Below are 18,863 nucleotides of genomic sequence, written 5' to 3'. Positions count from 1 at the left end.
GGGTGGTATTTCTGTATCGTTTATCCGAAAGGAGATGGGGGAAGTTAAGCCACAACGTGAAGTTTTAATACATATGTGTAAGCTTTCCCTTAATTATGGTTGAGGATACTAGTGGGCAAAAGGCGAGGTATGAACCTTATTCATCTATCGATGACTACATAATATATTTTGGAATTGTTTATCCCTTCACTTATGTAGCTTTGTAACATCAGTGACAAAGTGAGTCGGCAACAATATCATTTTTCTATTAAGACTTGTTAGAATAAAGGCGAGCGAGATTAGTCGATGGACTCAATAGTCTAAGAGACTCATTCAATAGGATTTTTATATGACTTCCGTATCGAGTTTTAAATGGGGAGCTATGCGACTCGAGTCTTACGAGTAACAGCTACAGAATGGAGCCATACAACGTATCTATTGTGGGATTCACACTCATGAATGAGATGTTAGTGTTATTACAAAAATCATGTTTGTCTTGTTCCATCGTTTCAGATCAAATGCTTGTCGTAACTCATTTGTAACCTCCAAACTCAGTTATTTTTATTTTTTTATTTAAAATAGAAATACAGCATCTATCTTAATAGAACACAAATCTTATAAATAAAATATTATATTTAATAATACTTTGTTAGCACACCAACTGAAAAACTTCAAACAAATATTAGTTATAATAGCGATTGACCTCGCAAAACTAACCGTTATAATTTTTAATGCAACTGGACGGATTCAGTACATGTTTGACTATTGGAATTACAAATCTCGCAACATTAATTGAACTGAAGTCAACACCAGCGGTCAATGAGGCGCAGAAATTCATATCATTCAATATCAAGCTTCACTCGGAGAGTGGTGATCATTTCAACGCTGTGTATTTTAAAAGGCGAAGCAATCGAATCCTCCCTTCTTGTCTTGGTTTACACATTTGATGGGTAGCATTAGTTGCGCAGTCAACACAGAGTAATAGACGTCACGTAATATTTTTTGCATGTTGCCAAAGTTATGATGTATACCAATAAACGTAGCTACGCGTATACTCTGATACCTAAGCCTGAAAAGTAGCATATACTTGTGGATGAATATGGATCACTACAAGAACTAGCATATACTTTTTGGATTCTCCCTCGAGCAATTCGACATAATCCACCAAAACTAGGGACTATAGATCTCCCAACCCCGGCCGGAATCTTAAGAAGATTCCGCTAAGATTCCTTCCACGAAAGAAGATCTCATCCATCCGGAGCGACATCAGCCCCCCAACGTGTGCTGAAGTCAACGCCAACGCATCGACGCGGAATCCCACCGCGGGAATATCCGAAGCCGTCCTCATCTCTCTCTCTTCTTACGGTCCACCTCCCTCTAATCTCACGCCGCCTCCTGTCGGAGGGAATCGAAATCTTCTACGTGACGCCCCGACCGTGATTCCCTTCTCACGGCTTCCTTCTTTCCTCGTCTACCGAGTCTTCCGTTCCTTGCACAGCCGTCAGAATATTCTGCTCTCGCCTGCTTTAAACACTGTTAGACGCAGCCGCACGCATTAACAGCGGTGATGGATTTATTGGGGCGAGCGCAGCGATGTCAGGACTGCATCAGAGCGCTCGAGGAGGAGCGCAAGAAGATCAAGGCTTTCCAGCGAGAGCTGCCTCTCTGCCTCCACCTCGTTACGCGAGGTGTATTTCGTTACCTCTCGGTTCTGAAGTGGATTATGGCGCTTAAATGGTCGTAAATTGTGGTTGCAGCGATCGAGAGCGTGCGACATGTTATGGGTGATGACGAGAAGGTGAACCATGGACCTGTCACGGAAGAGTTAATACCTCCGATGTCGGAACAAAGAAGCGAGGCTAAGAAGAGCGCAGCGGTCCGGTCCGAGATGAAGCTTAGATCCGTCCAGCTCCGGAATCAGGAGCCGGACACAGTTCCTAGGATGGTGAGAGACTGAATTGTCTTTCCTATTAATCTTAAGCAGTTGATTTATGCCGGTTTTTAGTAGCGGGGGTTTTGATGTTGTTGATGGAGCGTAGGAGCCACCAAAGAAACCTATAGTAGCGATCTCGAAGAAGATCAGCAGCGCATTCCAGCCTTTTAAGAGACAAAAGTACGTCGTGCCACCACCGGCCTCATCGGCAGCTACTGCCATCCCCGCAACTACCGATGGCGATGGTGGCCGTGATTATGGTACTAAGGAAGGAAACAGGGAGAAGAAGGAAGAACAGTTGCAGCCTCATCGCAAAGCAAGGCGCAGTTGGTCGCCGGAGCTTCACCGCTGCTTCCTGCACGCCCTGCATCAACTCGGTGGATCCGATGGTATAAGCCTAAAACCTGAACATCTCATTATCATGCCTTGTTTCTAAAAATTAGATCTCTTCGACGGCATGCAGTCGCCACGCCGAAGCAGATCAGAGAGCTGATGACGGTGGACGGCCTCACCATCGACGAGGTCAAGAGCCATTTGCAGGTGATCCGTTGGATCCTTCACCGATTAGATTCTCACTGTCGCTCACCACGCTTTATCGTACGTAGAATGTGCTTCCGTGTCGTCCTACTGCACTTGCAAGGCATCGGATTCCTTCAGATGATTCGCTTCGTATTCTTTATTCTCCTTCTCGCGTTTCCATGGCTTCTACCATAAATGTTTCCCCGATAAATCTTCTGCGACGTGACCAAACATGATAAGATGGAGCACTAATCTTTCTTCTAGATCGACATCTAAAATCTTGGATTCCCATTGTCAAGCTGCATTGCCTTTTAATATCTCGGTGGACCCAGTAATTGCCCAAACCACTCGAGCCCAGATGGTGACAGATTGATTCCCATAACGCTGTAGTAATCTTCTAAGCATGGTTTAGGTGGAATCGGATACGTAGAACAGGGCATCAATCACAATGTTTTCTACAGCAAATTTATGTTCAAAACATACTGAAGGTAGGTATTTTGATCAGAAATATCGGCTGCACGGAAGACGACGGAGCCCTGCAGTCCAGTGTAGCAGCAATGGCAGTCTCGCGGTGAGTCCGCAGGTTGTGTTGGTCGGTGGAATTGTGGTTCCATCCCCAGATTACAACATGGCGGATGCGGCAGTTGCTGCTGCAGCACAACCTGGGAATGGTGCTCGTGCTCCTTCGAACGGAATGTACGCCCCGGTGGCATCGCATCCATCGGACTCGAGATATCAGCAGAAGCAGCCGCAGAGATCCATCACGCTCAGGTGGAGAAGACGACAGCATGGGGGATGATGGCAGCAAGTCTCCGTTCCCTACCACCTCTGCAGCTTCCCAGACTAACGACGGCTTCACCTCCCTTCTCATGAGTCTACGGCGATAGAGTTCTGTTTCCTCGGTTTGTAACGGAGCTTTCTCATCACCTCTGCAGTCCACGGTAATAGATATATGCCAATGGTGGTTTATATGGCACGACCAGAAACGCTCGTGAATGCCATGCATGAGAAGGAAGACTCCATTGCAGCTTTAAGTGTGTTTCACTTTCTCTCGTCACCTTGGCTGAGAATTTGGCAGTGATTGTTCATCATAAACCTTAACCTTACTAACGGATACGCGCATAATGTGCATGCCCCCATCTATAGCTTGTTAATTATCACTAATTCATCCATTTATTTGTTGATAATGCAATATAATATTAGAACATCTATTGACATGTGATCCCCTGTTTGATCATTTTGCAATCATTGTTCTCATGTGATTAATCATAATTATTGTTGGTGAACAAATACACCGTGGCTGATGAGTCAGTACGGTTTGGTTCACAAGTCGATGTTGGGAGTTTCAGGTTGATTGAACCGGTTGACGAGGTCGGTCAGACCCTTGCAACGAGTGTCGGTGTCATGATGTTGAGTAGCGTCTCTCAATCTCTAGGCTGGTTGGCAGCTCGCCCTTGTGCACTGGATGACAACTCTTGGGTTGAGACGCTCATGGCTCGAGGCTGGCCGCTTGCTTGCAAAAATGGCATTCGTTGGGTGATCCTCGACTTTGGCCCCTCCGATGAGTAAGTCAGGTTCTCTTCTTGTTTGTCTTCTCTTGGTCGAATGCCTACAAGGGGCTTTTATATTATTGTACGAGGGTCGGTCACACGCAGATTCGACATGGCGATTGATCCTTGGGGGATCAGACGGTACTATGTGGTTGTTGTCCTGGGACGCGCCGGACAGTGTTAGACGGCACCGCCCTGAGATTCCGGGACGGGACATGCTAAACAATGCCTTAGTATGGATTCTGACTTAGCGCGACGTGGTATCGGTTGTGACATGTTTTGAACCCAAAATATACATTATCAATTATCAACCATCGCAAGCTGCTGTCATTTACTCTTAAATCATCACAAACAAACAATATTCAAGCTCGTGACATGTCTACGATCCCATTAGAAAGCTACCAAGTTATATTAAGCTATTTGTAGTAACAGTAGCAATAATAACAACGACAATAATTATATGAATGTATATATATAAAGAAACACCAGAGGTGTCGTACCAAGCGAAGATGGCAGATGGGGCTCATGGTTTCTGCAAGTTGGTGCAAAGCCAGATGCAGCTTTCGGGCCGGGAAAGCAAACTGGCAGCGCGAGTTGGTATGCTTGCCGCTACAAGTGGTAATCCACATATGCAACTTGACAACACCATTCGAGAGCTCGACGAGAGACTGCAATCGCAAGCTCGTGATCGATACGAACCACTCGTCCTGCCCAATTCTTGTGCATATATGTACGTAGAATCGTCAATATAATATTGGATAACTAGATGTTTGATTCATGAACAATGACTGAAACCGACGCACGAAGCATCATCCGCCATGGTTAATTTGATTCGATTGTCTGCAGTTGTGAGACTTAACGTGGTACGTCTAATGGACCAATAAGGATCAACCTACGCGTTCTTCCGCTCGACCTCTGTGGTGAGATGATCCATCTCACGAGACACCGTGCGTTTTCCTCGTCGAAACGATGCATACAAGTCGATTAAAGTCAACAAAGAAACGGAAGCCTCATTGTTCTGGCAGCTACCACTCATCACCGCCCTGCCGTTGCATTTACTCGCAAATGACTATAGTTGAGAAGACTCTCTCGCCAAAGACACAAGTTTGCCATGTCGGATCATAAGCAAAGTATCCGACACATTTTGCTTCTAGAATGCGAGCCTGCAGTGTTAGACTGGAATGGTTTTATGGGACGGCTCAAACAACCGAGTGTTCAGTTTGAATGAAGGGGGAACATAGTCAACCATGTGGCGTCTCGGTTCTACTCGCTTCACCAAATATAACTTCTTTTTTGTGCTTTTGGTGAGCCAAGAAATCTAAGTTGTGTAACACGATGTACATGATTCATGAAACCAAAGCAAAAGTAGGATCAAAACAGGAAGAACAAAGAAATCGATAGACTACAGAGCCTCTACGAATTGCTTCTTGAAGAACTGTGGTGGTGGAAATAACTCCATCTCTCTGCCTCTCTTCCCGTCGTCACCGCTCGCCGGGACTCCTGATATGTCCACACCAAACAGCTTCACGACGGGAAGAGGCCTGATAGCGGGCGGCACAGCGCGGTTGCACGCGACCGGACTGGTTTTCCAGTCTATGCACAGCTGCTTCTCCGGCCCGGTGGAACGCCAGAAACTCACCAGATCACCGGCCTTCAGGCTCTTCTCCTTCACAAACCGGCTCCATCCTTTTGTCACTACGTAGCTCCGGCTGCTGTTCCAATACGAGTACCTAAACCTCCACATCTTGCCAGCGGCGTCCTCAAAGTTGAGCAGCACTCCGTTGAGGGCCACGCTGCGTGCCACTCTTCAGCGGGAAATGCTTCTCGGCGTGCTGTTTCGGTATCACGAGCCTGTTCAGCTTCCCCACGTCGCTCGGCGTGACCACCTTGTCGAACAATATCTCCCGAGCTGAGCGCAAGGCTTGCTTGCTCTGCTGGAGTTCGTCGTGGTACGTGTGCTTGCGCAGCATGTCCACGATCTCCGCCTCGGAGTGCGCCACGAGGAAGGACAGCTCGGCGGCCTCCTCGTCGTTGGACTCCGTGAGAGGCTTGAAGTTGCCGAGCCACGGAACCACTGCGCGGCGATGTCGTAAGCTCGCGCTGCCTCGGCCTCATCGCCGAAGTTGCCGAGCCACACCCGCTGATGCCTTTCGTAGATCTGGGAGCCATACCGGCCATTCGGCTGGGGGACGACGCCTTTGTACCAGGACGACGACAGCTTCCTCGACTCGGCCTCGATCCCCCCGCCCTCAGCGGACGGATTCAGCACCACGCTGACGCCGCTGCCAATGCGCTGTGGGACTTTGCTCAGATGCAGCCGCTTCACCCAGTCGCTAGACGCCTCTTCCACGCAGCCACCCTCCATGGCTAAGGCAGGTGGCATGTGGCAGATGGTTATGGCCAAGCTAAGGAGAGAGTGAGAGAGAGAGAGATAGAGATAGGGTTGAATTCTTTATACGAGGAGGTCTCCACAGCTTATATAGACAACCATGTTAGCGTGTTGCAGGCGAGATTTATCGTGTGGCTTGGAAATGTTTACATTGGAGGTACTTCTCTCTCTCTCTCTCTTCTTCTTCTTCTTCTCTTCTTCTGGTCTTGGATGCGATTGGGTGACGAAAGGCAGGGACGCAAATTGGATTCTGTGGGGTTCACATGATAGCTAACTCACACGCCAAATGCATCCCCCCTCGCATTGATCATGGCGTTGCTTATTGCTTTCATCTCTCTCGCTGTTCTCCGGGATGATGCGCATCGGTATCCACTTGACGTGTGTGCGCAGCAGAACCGCAGTCTACCGCTAGCAGAAATGAAGCTTCTGCTCCGACCGACCGCAGATCAATATCATCAAAAGATAATTCAGTTCGATTGTCGACCTCGAACAAGCAACTAATAGTCCAATCCGATGACACGACCTTAAATTCTTATCACACACTCTTCCAACTTCTTTTAATACTTGATACAATACTTGACAGTTCCTTTTAAGATACGAGGATACACTATTCACATGTTATGATCATTTTCCGTCCTTTGCCGAGGATGAAAGGGAATATAATTCCTTGTTCGAAAATCCAGGATGTAATTTTAGAAAATTAAGATTTTTTGGGGAGTAGACTATTCTAGATATTTCCCGTATGACTCCACTGGCTATTGAATAACCTTCCGTACGCTATGCGATGGGCCCTTAGAAGCCCAAGAAGTGACACCTTTTAATCTCGAGGGCTTCGCGGGTGGAGAGCCGCGAAGAGGGAGAAAATAGAGAGAGAGGAGGGACTGACGATGGTGGCGTCTACCCGGTGGGCGTCCATCCGAATCATGATCGGCACCATCCTCGGTGGAGTCCTCGGCTTCTATGTCATGCACCGCGTTGAGATCAACTACAAGGTACCGCCACCACCTCCGCCCCCTTGTCTTTGTGCCCTAAGTTGACGAATGGCACATTCTTGTTACACACAGGAGAAGATGAAGGAGAGGTTGGCCAGGTACCAGCAAGAGATGGAGAGAAAGGAACAACAGCGGCTGCAAGACGAGCCCTTATCCGATTCGTGATTCCTGACGCGGCGCCTTCTTCTTTCTCTTGCCTCTTGGAATTCGGGTGAATGGAGGTCTAGGATCAAGGTCCCGCTGACTAAATTTTCATCGTGAATTGTCGTTCTTGGCATGCCCAACTCGGTTTGCTTTTGGATCTCTTCACTTTTTGCCTTGCCGGATTCATATGAAACCTATCTAGAATTGAACTTTGTTTCACAGGCTTAACTTCAAGCATCAGGTGGGTGCTCCTCCAGTCTAACTTCAAGCATCTTTTTCATTCTAGCTAATACTTGGAAAACAGACATCTTGTATCGAGAATTTAATCTTAATTAGCCTCCGTTAATAATTTTGCTGGGCATCTTTAATTCCTTTAAAGTTATACAGTTGTTGAATGAAATGACCACGTGTCTCACGGATTAGTATACATACCCTGCCATCTGCTTGTCGAATTTTTACTCTATGACACAATTCTTTATGTGCTCAAAATTATCTGGCATGTTACTTTTTATTTTAATCTATTTATCATCACGTTTCTCAGTGCAGTGTGATTTGCCTAATTATGTTTTTTCCCCCTTACAATATTTCAGGAATTCCAAGTTCTCCCTAGAATTAGTCATTCGATTAAGAGTCTAGCATTTTAAGGTTTGTTTTCAACAGTATCAATTAACAGCTCTTGGGTCTTAAGTAGATCTTGTATGGGCTTGATCTTCCATGTTTGGAGCCATGCCTTTATAGCATGCTCCTCAAACTAACTGGCTGCCAACTTCCTTCATCATTAAGATAGACAAACTTCACCAGGAAAACGTTCCTTGATTTCTCATGCTGGCTGAATGTGCAACTTCTTTCGGTGCTTTCCTTCTTTGATGCATATTCAAAAAGCTAGCAAATTTCTTGGAGAACCATTGTCTGCAAGTTGGATTCAGCAACTACGGAGAAAGGTCAGTATCTCAAATGAAATTTAGGACATCGACTTTAATCTTAGGTTAATACCAGCTATTCTGTCGAGCATAATTTCTTCCCCAAAAAAGCTCAAACTCTAAGAACGCCTAATAAGCTAGACGAGTAATTTCCTTGAGATCTCTGCTGCGGTTAGTTTAAATGGTTTCATCAAAAGATCTAACATGTGTTTCACATAGGTATATATTGAATATTTATCTGTAAAGCCAATTCCAGGTTACTTAGGAAGTTTGAAGCACAGATGCAAGAAGATTTTTGTCACTCAAACTCGCCTTACATGTAGATAACAACTGCTGGTATAGAAGTAAAGAGATTTTCTAGCAGCTGAACAGTTTTCCAGCTAGGCTGTTTGGTAACAGCCTCGAAAAATCTTAAATATATTATATAATTTATCAGATAGATAAGAGGAAGAGATGATGAGTTTGAATGCATCTGGGATTTGTTTATAAGTTGATTACAAGTTGATTATAAGAGATGATGAGTTTGTATCCAAAACCCTGTGTGAGATGAAAGGAAATAAGCTAGAGACTTCAAAGATGATTATAAGTTGATCGGTTCTATGGTTTCTGGATTTGTTTTAGCTGTCATTTGTGTCTGCAGATCCTAAAGTCCACTGGAGATTTGAGCTGTGCCACGTGATACAGGACCTTGAAGAAGAGTGTGCCTTTTGATTGCGGTTTCTGTTAATGGGTACCCATGAAGCTGGATCATTAGAATAGGTATTATGCAATATACAAGATCCAACCCTGCACCTATGCTTTGATAAATTTAATTTAAATGCATATAAGTTCTGTTTCGACTATGATATCTGCTAGGACTATGGTGTCGTCCAGAAATTAGGGAAATGTTATCACATAATTATTTGCTTCTGTTTTTGATAGTTTTTATTGGATGCTAACAGTCTTTTGTGCTCCCAAGGATTTTATTGGTATGTTTAGTTTGTTTTTTGGCAATAATATTGACATGGCTTGTTGCTTTGTTTATGGCATTTTTGTTATCAAAATCAGAACAAGTATCTTGGACAGTGCAAGTTACATATGAACAACTACTTTCATCCTTGATCTCTATACCTCCGTGGGCATTTATTCTGCATTCTCGCTTCTCATAGATTCTGCAGATAGTACATGGTTCCATTTGTTTCTCGGGTCACCATCAGTGCCTTCCATTAATTCAGAGGTAGAGGACAAACTAGTCAATAAGTTTAACGCTTGAATTTGATGGATCACATCGTCCTGCTGCACGCTTGTTTCCTGTGCATGATTGAGTCACTCATCATTAGATGTCTGTAGCGAGTTCTTCTTACAAGGTGATAAAGTTCGACCGTAATATCTACATTAAAGCACCTCTTTTTTGGATATCAGGAGCGATGGTTTACACGACTTATTATAATGTTTGTATAAGCTGTTTTTGTTGAAATCTTGTTCTGATTTCTGAATTAGTCGGAAGAAAGTTTTGTACGAAACACACAACTGGTGTAATGGCATTCTGCGGTTTTCCATCGTTTCAGATGATGTATGGTACTGCAAATGGATGTTGACCGTCCATTATGGCCGCGAACCTTGGATCTACTAAAGGACGAAACCGGGTATTAAGCTTCAAATTATCCCGAACGGTGCTTATTAGACGCGATGTCTATCGGATTTATTGGTTCTCTTGATTCTTTATCGGTTGTATTATGACCCATGTCTGACTCGAATCCGAACAGATTAAGCACCGGTATATGCCCACGCGGGCTGTTGCGTGAGGGAATACGTACTCTACGGATTGTAACGGTCGTGCCCGATCTGATTTCGGAAATTCTTCGGAGGCACGAAAGAACGAGCGAACCAAAACATCTGTAGAATCTCCCAGAAACTCTCTTTCCCCTCCTGCGACGAGCCAAGCGATCGAATCGAAGTCGAAACCCCACCTTCTCCTCCTCCTAGCCGGCATCGACGACAGCAATGAAGCGCTCCGCCGACGACCGCGACCTTCGGAAGCTGCCATCGGCCGCAGACGCCAAGCCCGTCTTCATGTCCAAGGCCGAGCGCCAGCGCCGCGAGAAGGTCGTCGCCGAGCACCGCCGAGCTGCCCTCGATCTCCTCCGCAGCCCTCCGACTCCAGCCGCCGACGCGACCACGACCGGGACTGTGATCGTCGCGTCCGAAACCGTGAGCGCGAGCGGGATAAGGAGCTCGACGCCAACAGGGAGCAATACTTGGGGTCCAAGAAGCCCAAGAAGCAGCGGGTGATTAAGCCTAGCGAAAAGTTCCGTTTCTCATTCGAATGGGAGAACACTGAAGCCACCTTCCGCGACATTAACGCCTTATACCAGAATCCCCACGAGGCGCGGGTCCTCTTCGGCCGTGGTTTTATCGCCGGCAGCGACCAGTGCGAGCAGAAGAAGCCGGCCGCTCTTCACGAAAAGGAGACACGGGAGGAGATCCGCCGCAAGGAGGGTGTGGAGGAGCGGCCGGAGGAGGCCGCCGCTGACCTATATGATACCTTCGATATGCGTGTCGAACGTCATTGGTCTGAGAAGAAGATTGAGGAAATGACTAAGCGGGACTGACGCGTCTTCATGATCCTCAGTGGCGCCTTTAACGTAGCACCGGAGGAGGGTGTTCCAGAGGAAGACGCGGGGCTTGTGCATATCGTCGAACAGGCTGCGGGCGTAGGCCACGTGTCCGGAAGACATCAGAGAAAGCAGGATCCGGGTGAGGAGGCTGTTCTTGCGGGCGAGGCCGGTGGCGAGGAGAAGGGCGTGGCTCTGTTTGAGGTGGGCGGGGTAGGAGTGGGATAATATGAGTGCCGCGAAGCCGGCTTTGGTTGTCGGGGTGGGGGAAGGCTGTGTGCCAGCGACGAGGAGGGCGCTGCGTCGGGTCGGAGCGATCGTGGTCGGTCCCACCCACTGCCATATGGATCTCGCTGGTACGTCCTACAGGTAACAATTTGACCAATTGATGAAATAATGCTCCAAAAATTGTATTAATTCCGCGCTATTGACACTTGATATTAAGATAAGTAAAATATTGGCGGCGAATCACTTTTCGACACGTTTTTGGAAAAAAAAAAAAACATAGAGCCAAAAAAGAAGGAAAATTCTTTGAATACGCTGCGAGTCTTTTAAGAGAGGAGCGGAAACCAACCGACGAGGACGCAGAGAAGCCGGTGTCCGCTTCTTCATCCTCCTCCAGCTTCATGGTTTGTGTTGGTTCTTCTCAGGTTGGGCGTCGCCGGTATCTTTCCGACGTATCTCGATGGCTTCTGCGGCGGGTCGTCAAGCCGGATCTTGATCGATTCGGGCTCCTTCCCCTGCCTCGCCTTCATCCTCGCCGGTGGTAAGCCTAAACCCTTATTTTCTTGATCGCGATGGCCCATTCTTTTATCTTGTTCCATTGTTACATCACATGTTTGCCGCTTTCTTCGTCTTGGAGCTTGTAATCGGATGATCATATCCGATGATAGTGCAGTCATTTGGGTCGGTTAGTAACGCAGAATTGTTGGTAGTCGTGCTGACGGGTTCGATGTTATAGCAAAAGCGCAGGGTTAAGGAATGTAGTCGTGCAATGTTGGGATTAGCTTACGTTTGTTGCCCTATCTACAAATCAGTAAGTCTGGTTTGTTGGCGATTAGATGGCTAGATAAGTTGTTGATAGATAATACATTGCTTCGAAGCCCAATGGAGAGGTATCTGTTGACAAGTGCCAAAACTAATTAATTTTTTATTTTAAAAATATTGAACCATTTCTAGATTTGAGCCATGCTAATTTTCTTTGGATCGTTTCAATTTTATCATTGTACCTAAATTTCTATAATAATTTTGAGATGTTTTCTTTACAGTTTGTCGGTATAAACCCTACTAGAAATATTTCTTTCGGGCACAACTGCTGGTCACGTTAACTGATATCATTGGCATCATGTGAAAGGTTTAGAGAAGAACCAAACTGGAGTTTACTTTCTCCTATATGATACTTGGCAGGGTTGGAGCACCTTTAGATTTGTATGCCTAGTGGGCTCTATTTGACTTGTGACTATGTAGCTAGACAATAGTTAAGATTGCTCAACTGTAACTTGTAAAAGCCATGCCAGAAATAGAAGTAGAACAATGAATATATCATTTTTTTATCTCGAAAAACATCTCTTCTACTTATTTTCCCACAGAATTGGAGAAATTATCTTTCGATGGATGATTTTTTTTTGCTTTGCTGTAGGAGAGGGGGTCGAGCGGTCCTTGAGTAAGGTACTCATTTGGAAAACCTTAACATTTAAACTTGGCGAACATGGATACAACTAAAATCAGTTGAACTTGGCATTAACTTGGTTGGGTTGGGTCAAGAGTTAGCACCACTTGCCAATATGTTGACACAAGGCTAATTAGCTTGATGTTGGACAGGATGAGCACCGTCGGGACCAAATAGCAGACCTGTCTCTTGATATGTCTAAAAACTTCAGAACTTTGGGCTTCAGACTCTTCTTGTTCTTACATTCAAGGAAAACTAACTAGTGTTCACCCAGAAAGGAGCCTATGGTAATAGGTCTAAGTTGTCATGTGTGCCAAGGCTTGCAAGCCTAGAATAATAGGTCTAAGTTGTTGTGAATGTTCCAGCCTACCAGCGTGCAGAAAGCTGGACGTCTTCCAGCACACTGGCTGTGCCATCTGGTACATCCAATATAGTACATATACTGCTTGGTACAGGCCCAGTACCAAGTGGTTTCTTCTTTTCTTTTCAGTTTTTCTAAGAATTTTTTTGAGACTAGATATGTTCCAATATATCGACACTTGATACATTGATAATCAATCCACGCCTTGACCGATACACTACTGCCATACATAATTGTGACTCTTGGTGTGTACCTGCAAATTTATCCTCTTGATTCCAGACCTCTTATTTGAACAATGCTTATTTAAGAATGGTTGATTGCGAAACCATGCTTCTTAGTGAGATATGTCATATCTTAAGATCTACCATTCTCTTGCCTTCCTAGGTGCTTGGAATAAGTTATATAGGACTTGGTTCATTGAGTTGTTCCTTAGTTCCGGCAGTTATAGAAATGCATCAAACAACTTGCACTGAAGTTTGCTTTTCCTAGATAACTCTTGTTGATTCTTCTTTAGCTGCACGTGACATCTGTTGGTCGCCTGATGGCTTTTGAGATTTGTTTAGATGGTTTGCAGAACTGTTGGTCGGCTACAGGAAACCGAATGGTAAATGGTATCAGCTAACTTGAGATTTGGTATCCTTGCAAACAAATATAGTGTCAATTTGGTCAATTTATTGTGCTACTAATTATGTCAAGGATACTAAAAAAATGTCCCTTTGTCAATAAGCTAGGATGATGGTATCAGTTATATTGACACAAAAAAGATCATATGAGTGATCAGTGTTTTTTTTTTATAATTGAAACAAGGTGACAAACTCTCAAGTTGCTGGATCCTAGATTATTGCAAGTTCATTTGGAATTAATTTTGGTTGGTGTGATTTCCTCCAAGTAATAGAAAATTTGTATAACGTGCAGTAGCTACGTTTGTTAACATGACTCTTCAGTATTGCATAATACCAAAAAAGTTGTGTTTAATCTGTTAGCGGGGCTTTGCGTGATCACTTGTTGCCATCAGAATTTTCCTGTACTTGAAGACCTGCCGCTTGGTGGAATTTGATTAGAACGATTGGTTTGATGGTGACATGTTAGGTGGCTTAATGCAGCAATGCTGTCGAGTACAGTGGTTTAAGGCTGCAATGTCAATCACTTCTGATAAGGTTTTGATACATCTCTGTCAGTGTGAATTAGGTAGAGCTAAATTTGGTCTTTTAGCCGATAAAATTGTTTGATAATATTTGACTTGGCTTCTCAGAGAAGGCGTTTGCCGTGGGACAGGGTAGCTTTCATAGGAAGGAGAAAGAAGAGAATATTTCTTTCTTACACGAGCAGGTTGGTGTGATGTGGGCTACTCAGACTCCATGAGGTAGGAAACAAACACTACTGTTTGTGTTGAAATTGACATAGTATATACAGGGTTAGGTGATGTGCACGATATTTAAACATACACTTGTTCCAATAAAGAATGACCATACGAGCAGGTTGATGCATTTGGTGATGTGTACTATACATGGAGGACCTTTCAAAGTCTAAGACTAGCTGATCAGACAACCAGCGCACTTCCAATTCTGTTCTCCTGCTCACTAAGAGATGCCTCTTTGCTTTAGCTCTCCAGGAACAGATTGTGAACAAGAGGTTTCCGATTAGCTCAACATTATGCCATTCTTCTAAATAAAGTGATCGTGGAAGGGACAGCTCGCCCGATGTGTTAGACCCCAAAATAGTGGTCCACTTGGTGTTCTAAATGCCCTCATCGAAGTCAGGGAAGTATGTTCTGAAAATTAATAGTGCCTCTTGAAAAATAAAACAATAGTGCCACGAGTGATCTGTTCCGGTTTTGATTGATCTGACAAGTCGGCAAATTGCAGTGAAATTTCCTTTTTTTCGGTGGGTTGATTCTACACAAGTGGCCCGGATTCATTCATCTGAAACATCTCAGTAGCTGAGCGGAATTATGCAATGATGAGGTCGACATCAAGAATTGTGTTCATACAAGCCTATGTTGAGAGAGCTATATCCGAAGCATGGAATGTACTTGTCAATGGTATCAATGATCCAAAACTAGGTGCCTTTTGGTTGACACATGGTACTGTGCCTTATCTTTCTTCTGCCAGGGAAAGGAGAAGCGAGAGACAGCTGGACTTTACTGGACCAGGGGGTGATTCACGTGAGCTGACACCGGCACATTAAGTAAACTTGGTGTAAGAAATGAGCATGTGAACCTTGTAACAAAGTAGCAGCATTTGAGCAGGATTGGGCGGATCGAACAGGCCGGACAACCTCTACAGCCATTTGTCTACCACCGCCAACGATGTTCTACGGTCCCAAGAGATGCATCCCTCGAGGATTCCTCCCCATCTCTGCATTATTTTTGTTGTTGTTTATTTACTAAGGTTTCGCTCCGATCCCCCCAGCCATCGTGCAGCCCGCTCAGAGTGCCGGGAAGACGGTCGCAGTTGATTTGACCCCTTAACCAGAGATACCCCTTAGTGGTGGTGGGGCCCTAGTGGCCCTCTCCAGCCTGGACTGGTAGACCCAATGCCTCTCACATACTCTCTTCTCTTCTGACGCCTACCTGATCTCGATTGGGCTACTGTGGTGGGGACGACTCCACTATCCTCCCAGGTAACCAGCCCTTCAATGATCCACATTTTGCAGCTCGTTAATGATAATAATAATAATAATATGATTTTGTACCTCTTTTAAATTAATCTGCCTCCACCAGTGTGGCTAATTGTCACTCCATGACTTCTTTGGAGAACAAAAGCACAGCTCTTCTACCCTTGTTTGCCAGACAAGAAGAGTGGATGAGATTATATTCAGGTAATCCCAGTAGATCAACCATTGAGGGAACAAGGAGGAGCTCAAGTTACATTCTATGATAATGATAATAAAAGAGAGGGAGTGGAAGACGGGGCCCGCTGCGCCCCCGAGCCGGGCCTACGCCAGCGACTGCGCCTGTTATACCGCACCGCCAAAGGGGAAGACGATCGGATCGGGAGATACCCATCGGACGGCTGACCTGCGTTCTGCCTTCAGATTGAGAAAGATGGTGTCGCTTTTGTGATGATCAGCGCGCGGCCGAGGCAGAGAGAGGATCTTCGGCGGGTGCGGCGACGCGCCAGGCGGAGGTCGCGATCAGGGGGCGGGTGTGCCAGCCGAGGGTGAGGCAGCCGTCCTTCTCCTCCACCCTATACCCGTCACCGCCAGCGAAGAGGGCGAGCAGCATGCTCGCCTGCTTGAAGGCGTTGGAGCCAATGGGGACGGGCTCGAAGCCGGCGCGGTCCATCCGCCCCCGCCACTGTGCCAGCGTCTCGTGCCGCTCCGTCCGTTCCGCCCCTTCGCACGCCACCACGTTGCAGATCTGCCGCCCCAGGTACACCTCCGACAACGCCTGGTCCGGCCCACCATCGTCCGCACCCGCCGCCGCTGCCCCGCCCTCCAGCGAGTCGAACATGGTCGAGTAGTAGTGCAGTGCTTCCGTGAACCGCTCCTGGAACGTCCCTCCGTTGTGGTTCGCCTCCTGCTCCACCACCGTGACGATCCGTGGCCGCACCGCCCGGACCGTCCCCAGCACCTTATCCAGAGCCCCTGGCCGCGCCAGCAGCCGATGCAGCTCGAATACCGAGTTCACCGCCACCACCTCCGGCTCCTCGTCCTTCCCTCCGCCACCGCCGTCGGCGTCTTGATCGAGCAGCATGTAGGGCTCCAGATCCGCAAGGCTGGCGGCCACGAACCCGCGGTAGCGGAAGTCGACGCGGATGGACTCTGCAAGCTGCGCAAGTTTCCATCCCACGTCCTGCAGTGCGTCCGAGTTGTCCGGCTGCGGCGGACCGATGCCGGTGAGGCGGAACGAGGGCGGGCCACCAGGACGGAGGGCCAGAGCCTGGAGGAGGGCAGGCCACTGCATCCCCTGCCTCATCCCGAAGTCGACCACATGGACGCGGCGACAGCCGGCGAAGGCCTCGAGGATAGCCTGGTTGGCGGTGAAGTGTGCGAATTTGAGGAAGGGGCAGCTCTCGTAGAAGTGCATGTGGAGCATATCGTCGAAGGCCACGGAGTCGAAGGAACAGCATCCCACGCCCCCCCGGGGCTGCGGCCGGTAGATTCGGCGGGCGAGGGCCTCCGCGAAGTACCCGGCGACCTTGCGCATCGCGCCGCCCTGGGACGTGGCCAGCACCGAGATCTGCTTCACGAGGGCGTCCGCCGCCTTGAGGTTATCCTGCTGCACCGCCTCCGCACACGCCAACAGGGCGTGGACGAGGCGGATCCCGGCCTCCTGCGAGTCTACCACCACCACCGGCATCGCCGCCGCGGCAGAAGTTGCCGTGTCCGTGGTCGTCGACGACGACGGAGGTGAACTGCAGACCTTCATCCTCTTCCTGTCTCTCGGGGACGGCGTGACCTCGGACTGGAGATCGGACCCCAACACGAGCGGGTCGGCGGGTGCGGGAAGAGCTGGGAGTGGTTTGAGGTCGTAGGCGTCGGCGGAGGTCAGGGGTGGTGGCGTGGGGAGAGGGGGAGGAGGGGCGTTGAGTTCGGAGAGGATGTTATCCACCCAGGTAGAGAGGTCAGAGGGATTGTAGTGGACGGTGTCGGAGGCGAGGTGGGATAGGAGGGCGTCGTCGTTTGTGGCGGCGCTGCTCACCATGGCCATCTCCAGCTGCTCCAGCTTATGTGCAACGTCGGCCATGTCCGACGACCGAACCTTGTACCCCAGCGCTGCCAGCAGCTCGTCGACCTCACCGCCCTCCTCAGCCGCCCCCATCGTCGTCTTCCGCTTCCCACGCTCCATCTCCGGCGCCACGGCGTACCAACCCCCTCCGCCGTGGAGAGTATCTTGATGACCTCCTTTCATTTTTCTCCTTCTTTTTCTTGAAGTAGCGATCCGAGTGGCCAATCCTTCTCTTTCTCTCCTGTGAAAAGGCTCGGACGCCACGACTAGCTGTGACCGAAGAATAAAATGAAGAAGAATCAAAGGGCGTGACTGGAAGGAACAGATCGAGAGAGAGAGAGAGAGAGCGAGAAGGGGGCGTGGGAACAAACTTGGGCGCAGGCTGGAATGAATATAGTGGAACAAATTAATCAGGAGGCATCTCTCTCTCCCACACTGAACTGATTCCACCCTCCTTCCCTTTCACAAGCCCTTAGAAATCATCCACCAGCTTAAATTAATCCCTAAAAAATAAAATAATAAAATAATAAAAAACGCATCTCGGTAATTGTCTGTGTGCCACAAACCCAAGAAAAAGGAATCGTACCACCACCACCACCACCGCTAACTTTCCTGTGTTGTTATAAAAGTTGCTACAGCCTGCTGCAGACATCTCTGCATATGACAATCCCACCACTCCATCTGGACTTTGACGTTTGCGTCGACCATCCGATCCCCTGCCACACCCTCTGTTGATGTCCTTTAGACGCCCCCAGTGCAGGAGTGCTGGATAACCATGACCTTACCGCCTTTCCGATGACAACTAAAAAAAAAAAAAGGAAAAGGTTTTCGCTTTTATCCTTCACTCATTATATATTTATTTGTTCCCGTATCTTTTGCATATTTTTATGCATTTGTGCTATTGAGTCGTATATCTATGAGATAAAAGATATATATATATATACTTACGGGTATTTTTCTTATAACAGAGAGCAGCTTATCAGCAGTGGCAGAAACACTGCACCATGGAGGTACAGACCCCCACCAAACAGTCACAGAGAGAGAGAGAGAGAGAGAGAGAGCGAATCGACGGTGTGGGCAAGGGAACCAGCGCTGCACCCACGTACGCAGGGTCGAGGCCAGCTGTCACTGTCACACTGAA

The 18,863-nt window shown here is 47.4% G+C and overlaps 3 protein-coding genes and 1 pseudogene across 4 annotated transcripts; 2 read left to right on the top strand and 2 right to left on the bottom strand.

The window, feature by feature from the left end:
• The first annotated feature begins 1,375 nt into the window (after positions 1-1,375).
• LOC103969817 (transcription factor NIGT1-like) lies at positions 1,376-3,563 on the top strand. Its single transcript, XM_009383459.3, has 5 exons — positions 1,376-1,667; positions 1,737-1,924; positions 2,019-2,301; positions 2,376-2,452; positions 2,937-3,563. Exons 1-5 carry the CDS (start codon positions 1,547-1,549, stop codon positions 3,228-3,230), a joined length of 963 nt encoding a protein of 320 aa, XP_009381734.2. The 5' UTR covers positions 1,376-1,546; the 3' UTR covers positions 3,231-3,563.
• A 1,803-nt stretch (positions 3,564-5,366) lies between these two features.
• On the bottom strand, positions 5,367-6,377 carry LOC103969816 (AP2/ERF and B3 domain-containing protein Os01g0693400-like; annotated as a pseudogene).
• A 1,148-nt stretch (positions 6,378-7,525) lies between these two features.
• On the top strand, positions 7,526-15,672 carry LOC135625082 (uncharacterized). 2 transcript variants are annotated; one of them, XM_065129396.1, is made up of 5 exons: positions 7,526-11,389; positions 11,671-11,786; positions 14,303-14,814; positions 14,916-15,091; positions 15,162-15,672. In XM_065129396.1, the coding sequence occupies exons 1-3, from the start codon at positions 11,250-11,252 to the stop codon at positions 14,410-14,412; spliced, it is 366 nt and encodes a 121-aa protein (XP_064985468.1). In that variant the 5' UTR covers positions 7,526-11,249; the 3' UTR covers positions 14,413-14,814; positions 14,916-15,091; positions 15,162-15,672. The 2 variants fall into 2 exon arrangements, 1 of the variants encoding a protein (XP_064985468.1); XR_010491892.1 differs by having other exon boundaries at positions 7,526-11,376; positions 11,671-14,814; positions 14,916-15,672.
• Positions 15,673-15,830: 158 nt separating this feature from the next.
• LOC135625081 (DELLA protein SLN1-like) lies at positions 15,831-18,224 on the bottom strand. Its single transcript, XM_065129395.1, has 2 exons — positions 18,094-18,224; positions 15,831-17,992 (listed from the first exon to the last, which is right to left on the bottom strand). The coding sequence occupies exon 2, from the start codon at positions 17,903-17,905 to the stop codon at positions 16,118-16,120; it is 1,788 nt and encodes a 595-aa protein (XP_064985467.1). The 5' UTR covers positions 17,906-17,992; positions 18,094-18,224; the 3' UTR covers positions 15,831-16,117.
• Between the last annotated feature and the right edge of the window lie 639 nt (positions 18,225-18,863).

Source organism: Musa acuminata, chromosome BXJ2-10, assembly GCF_036884655.1.
Source record: "Musa acuminata AAA Group cultivar baxijiao chromosome BXJ2-10, Cavendish_Baxijiao_AAA, whole genome shotgun sequence".
NCBI lineage: Eukaryota > Viridiplantae > Streptophyta > Magnoliopsida > Zingiberales > Musaceae > Musa > Musa acuminata.
Note: the sequence above shows the minus strand (reverse complement) of the source record. Positions and strands in the feature narration are given on the sequence as shown.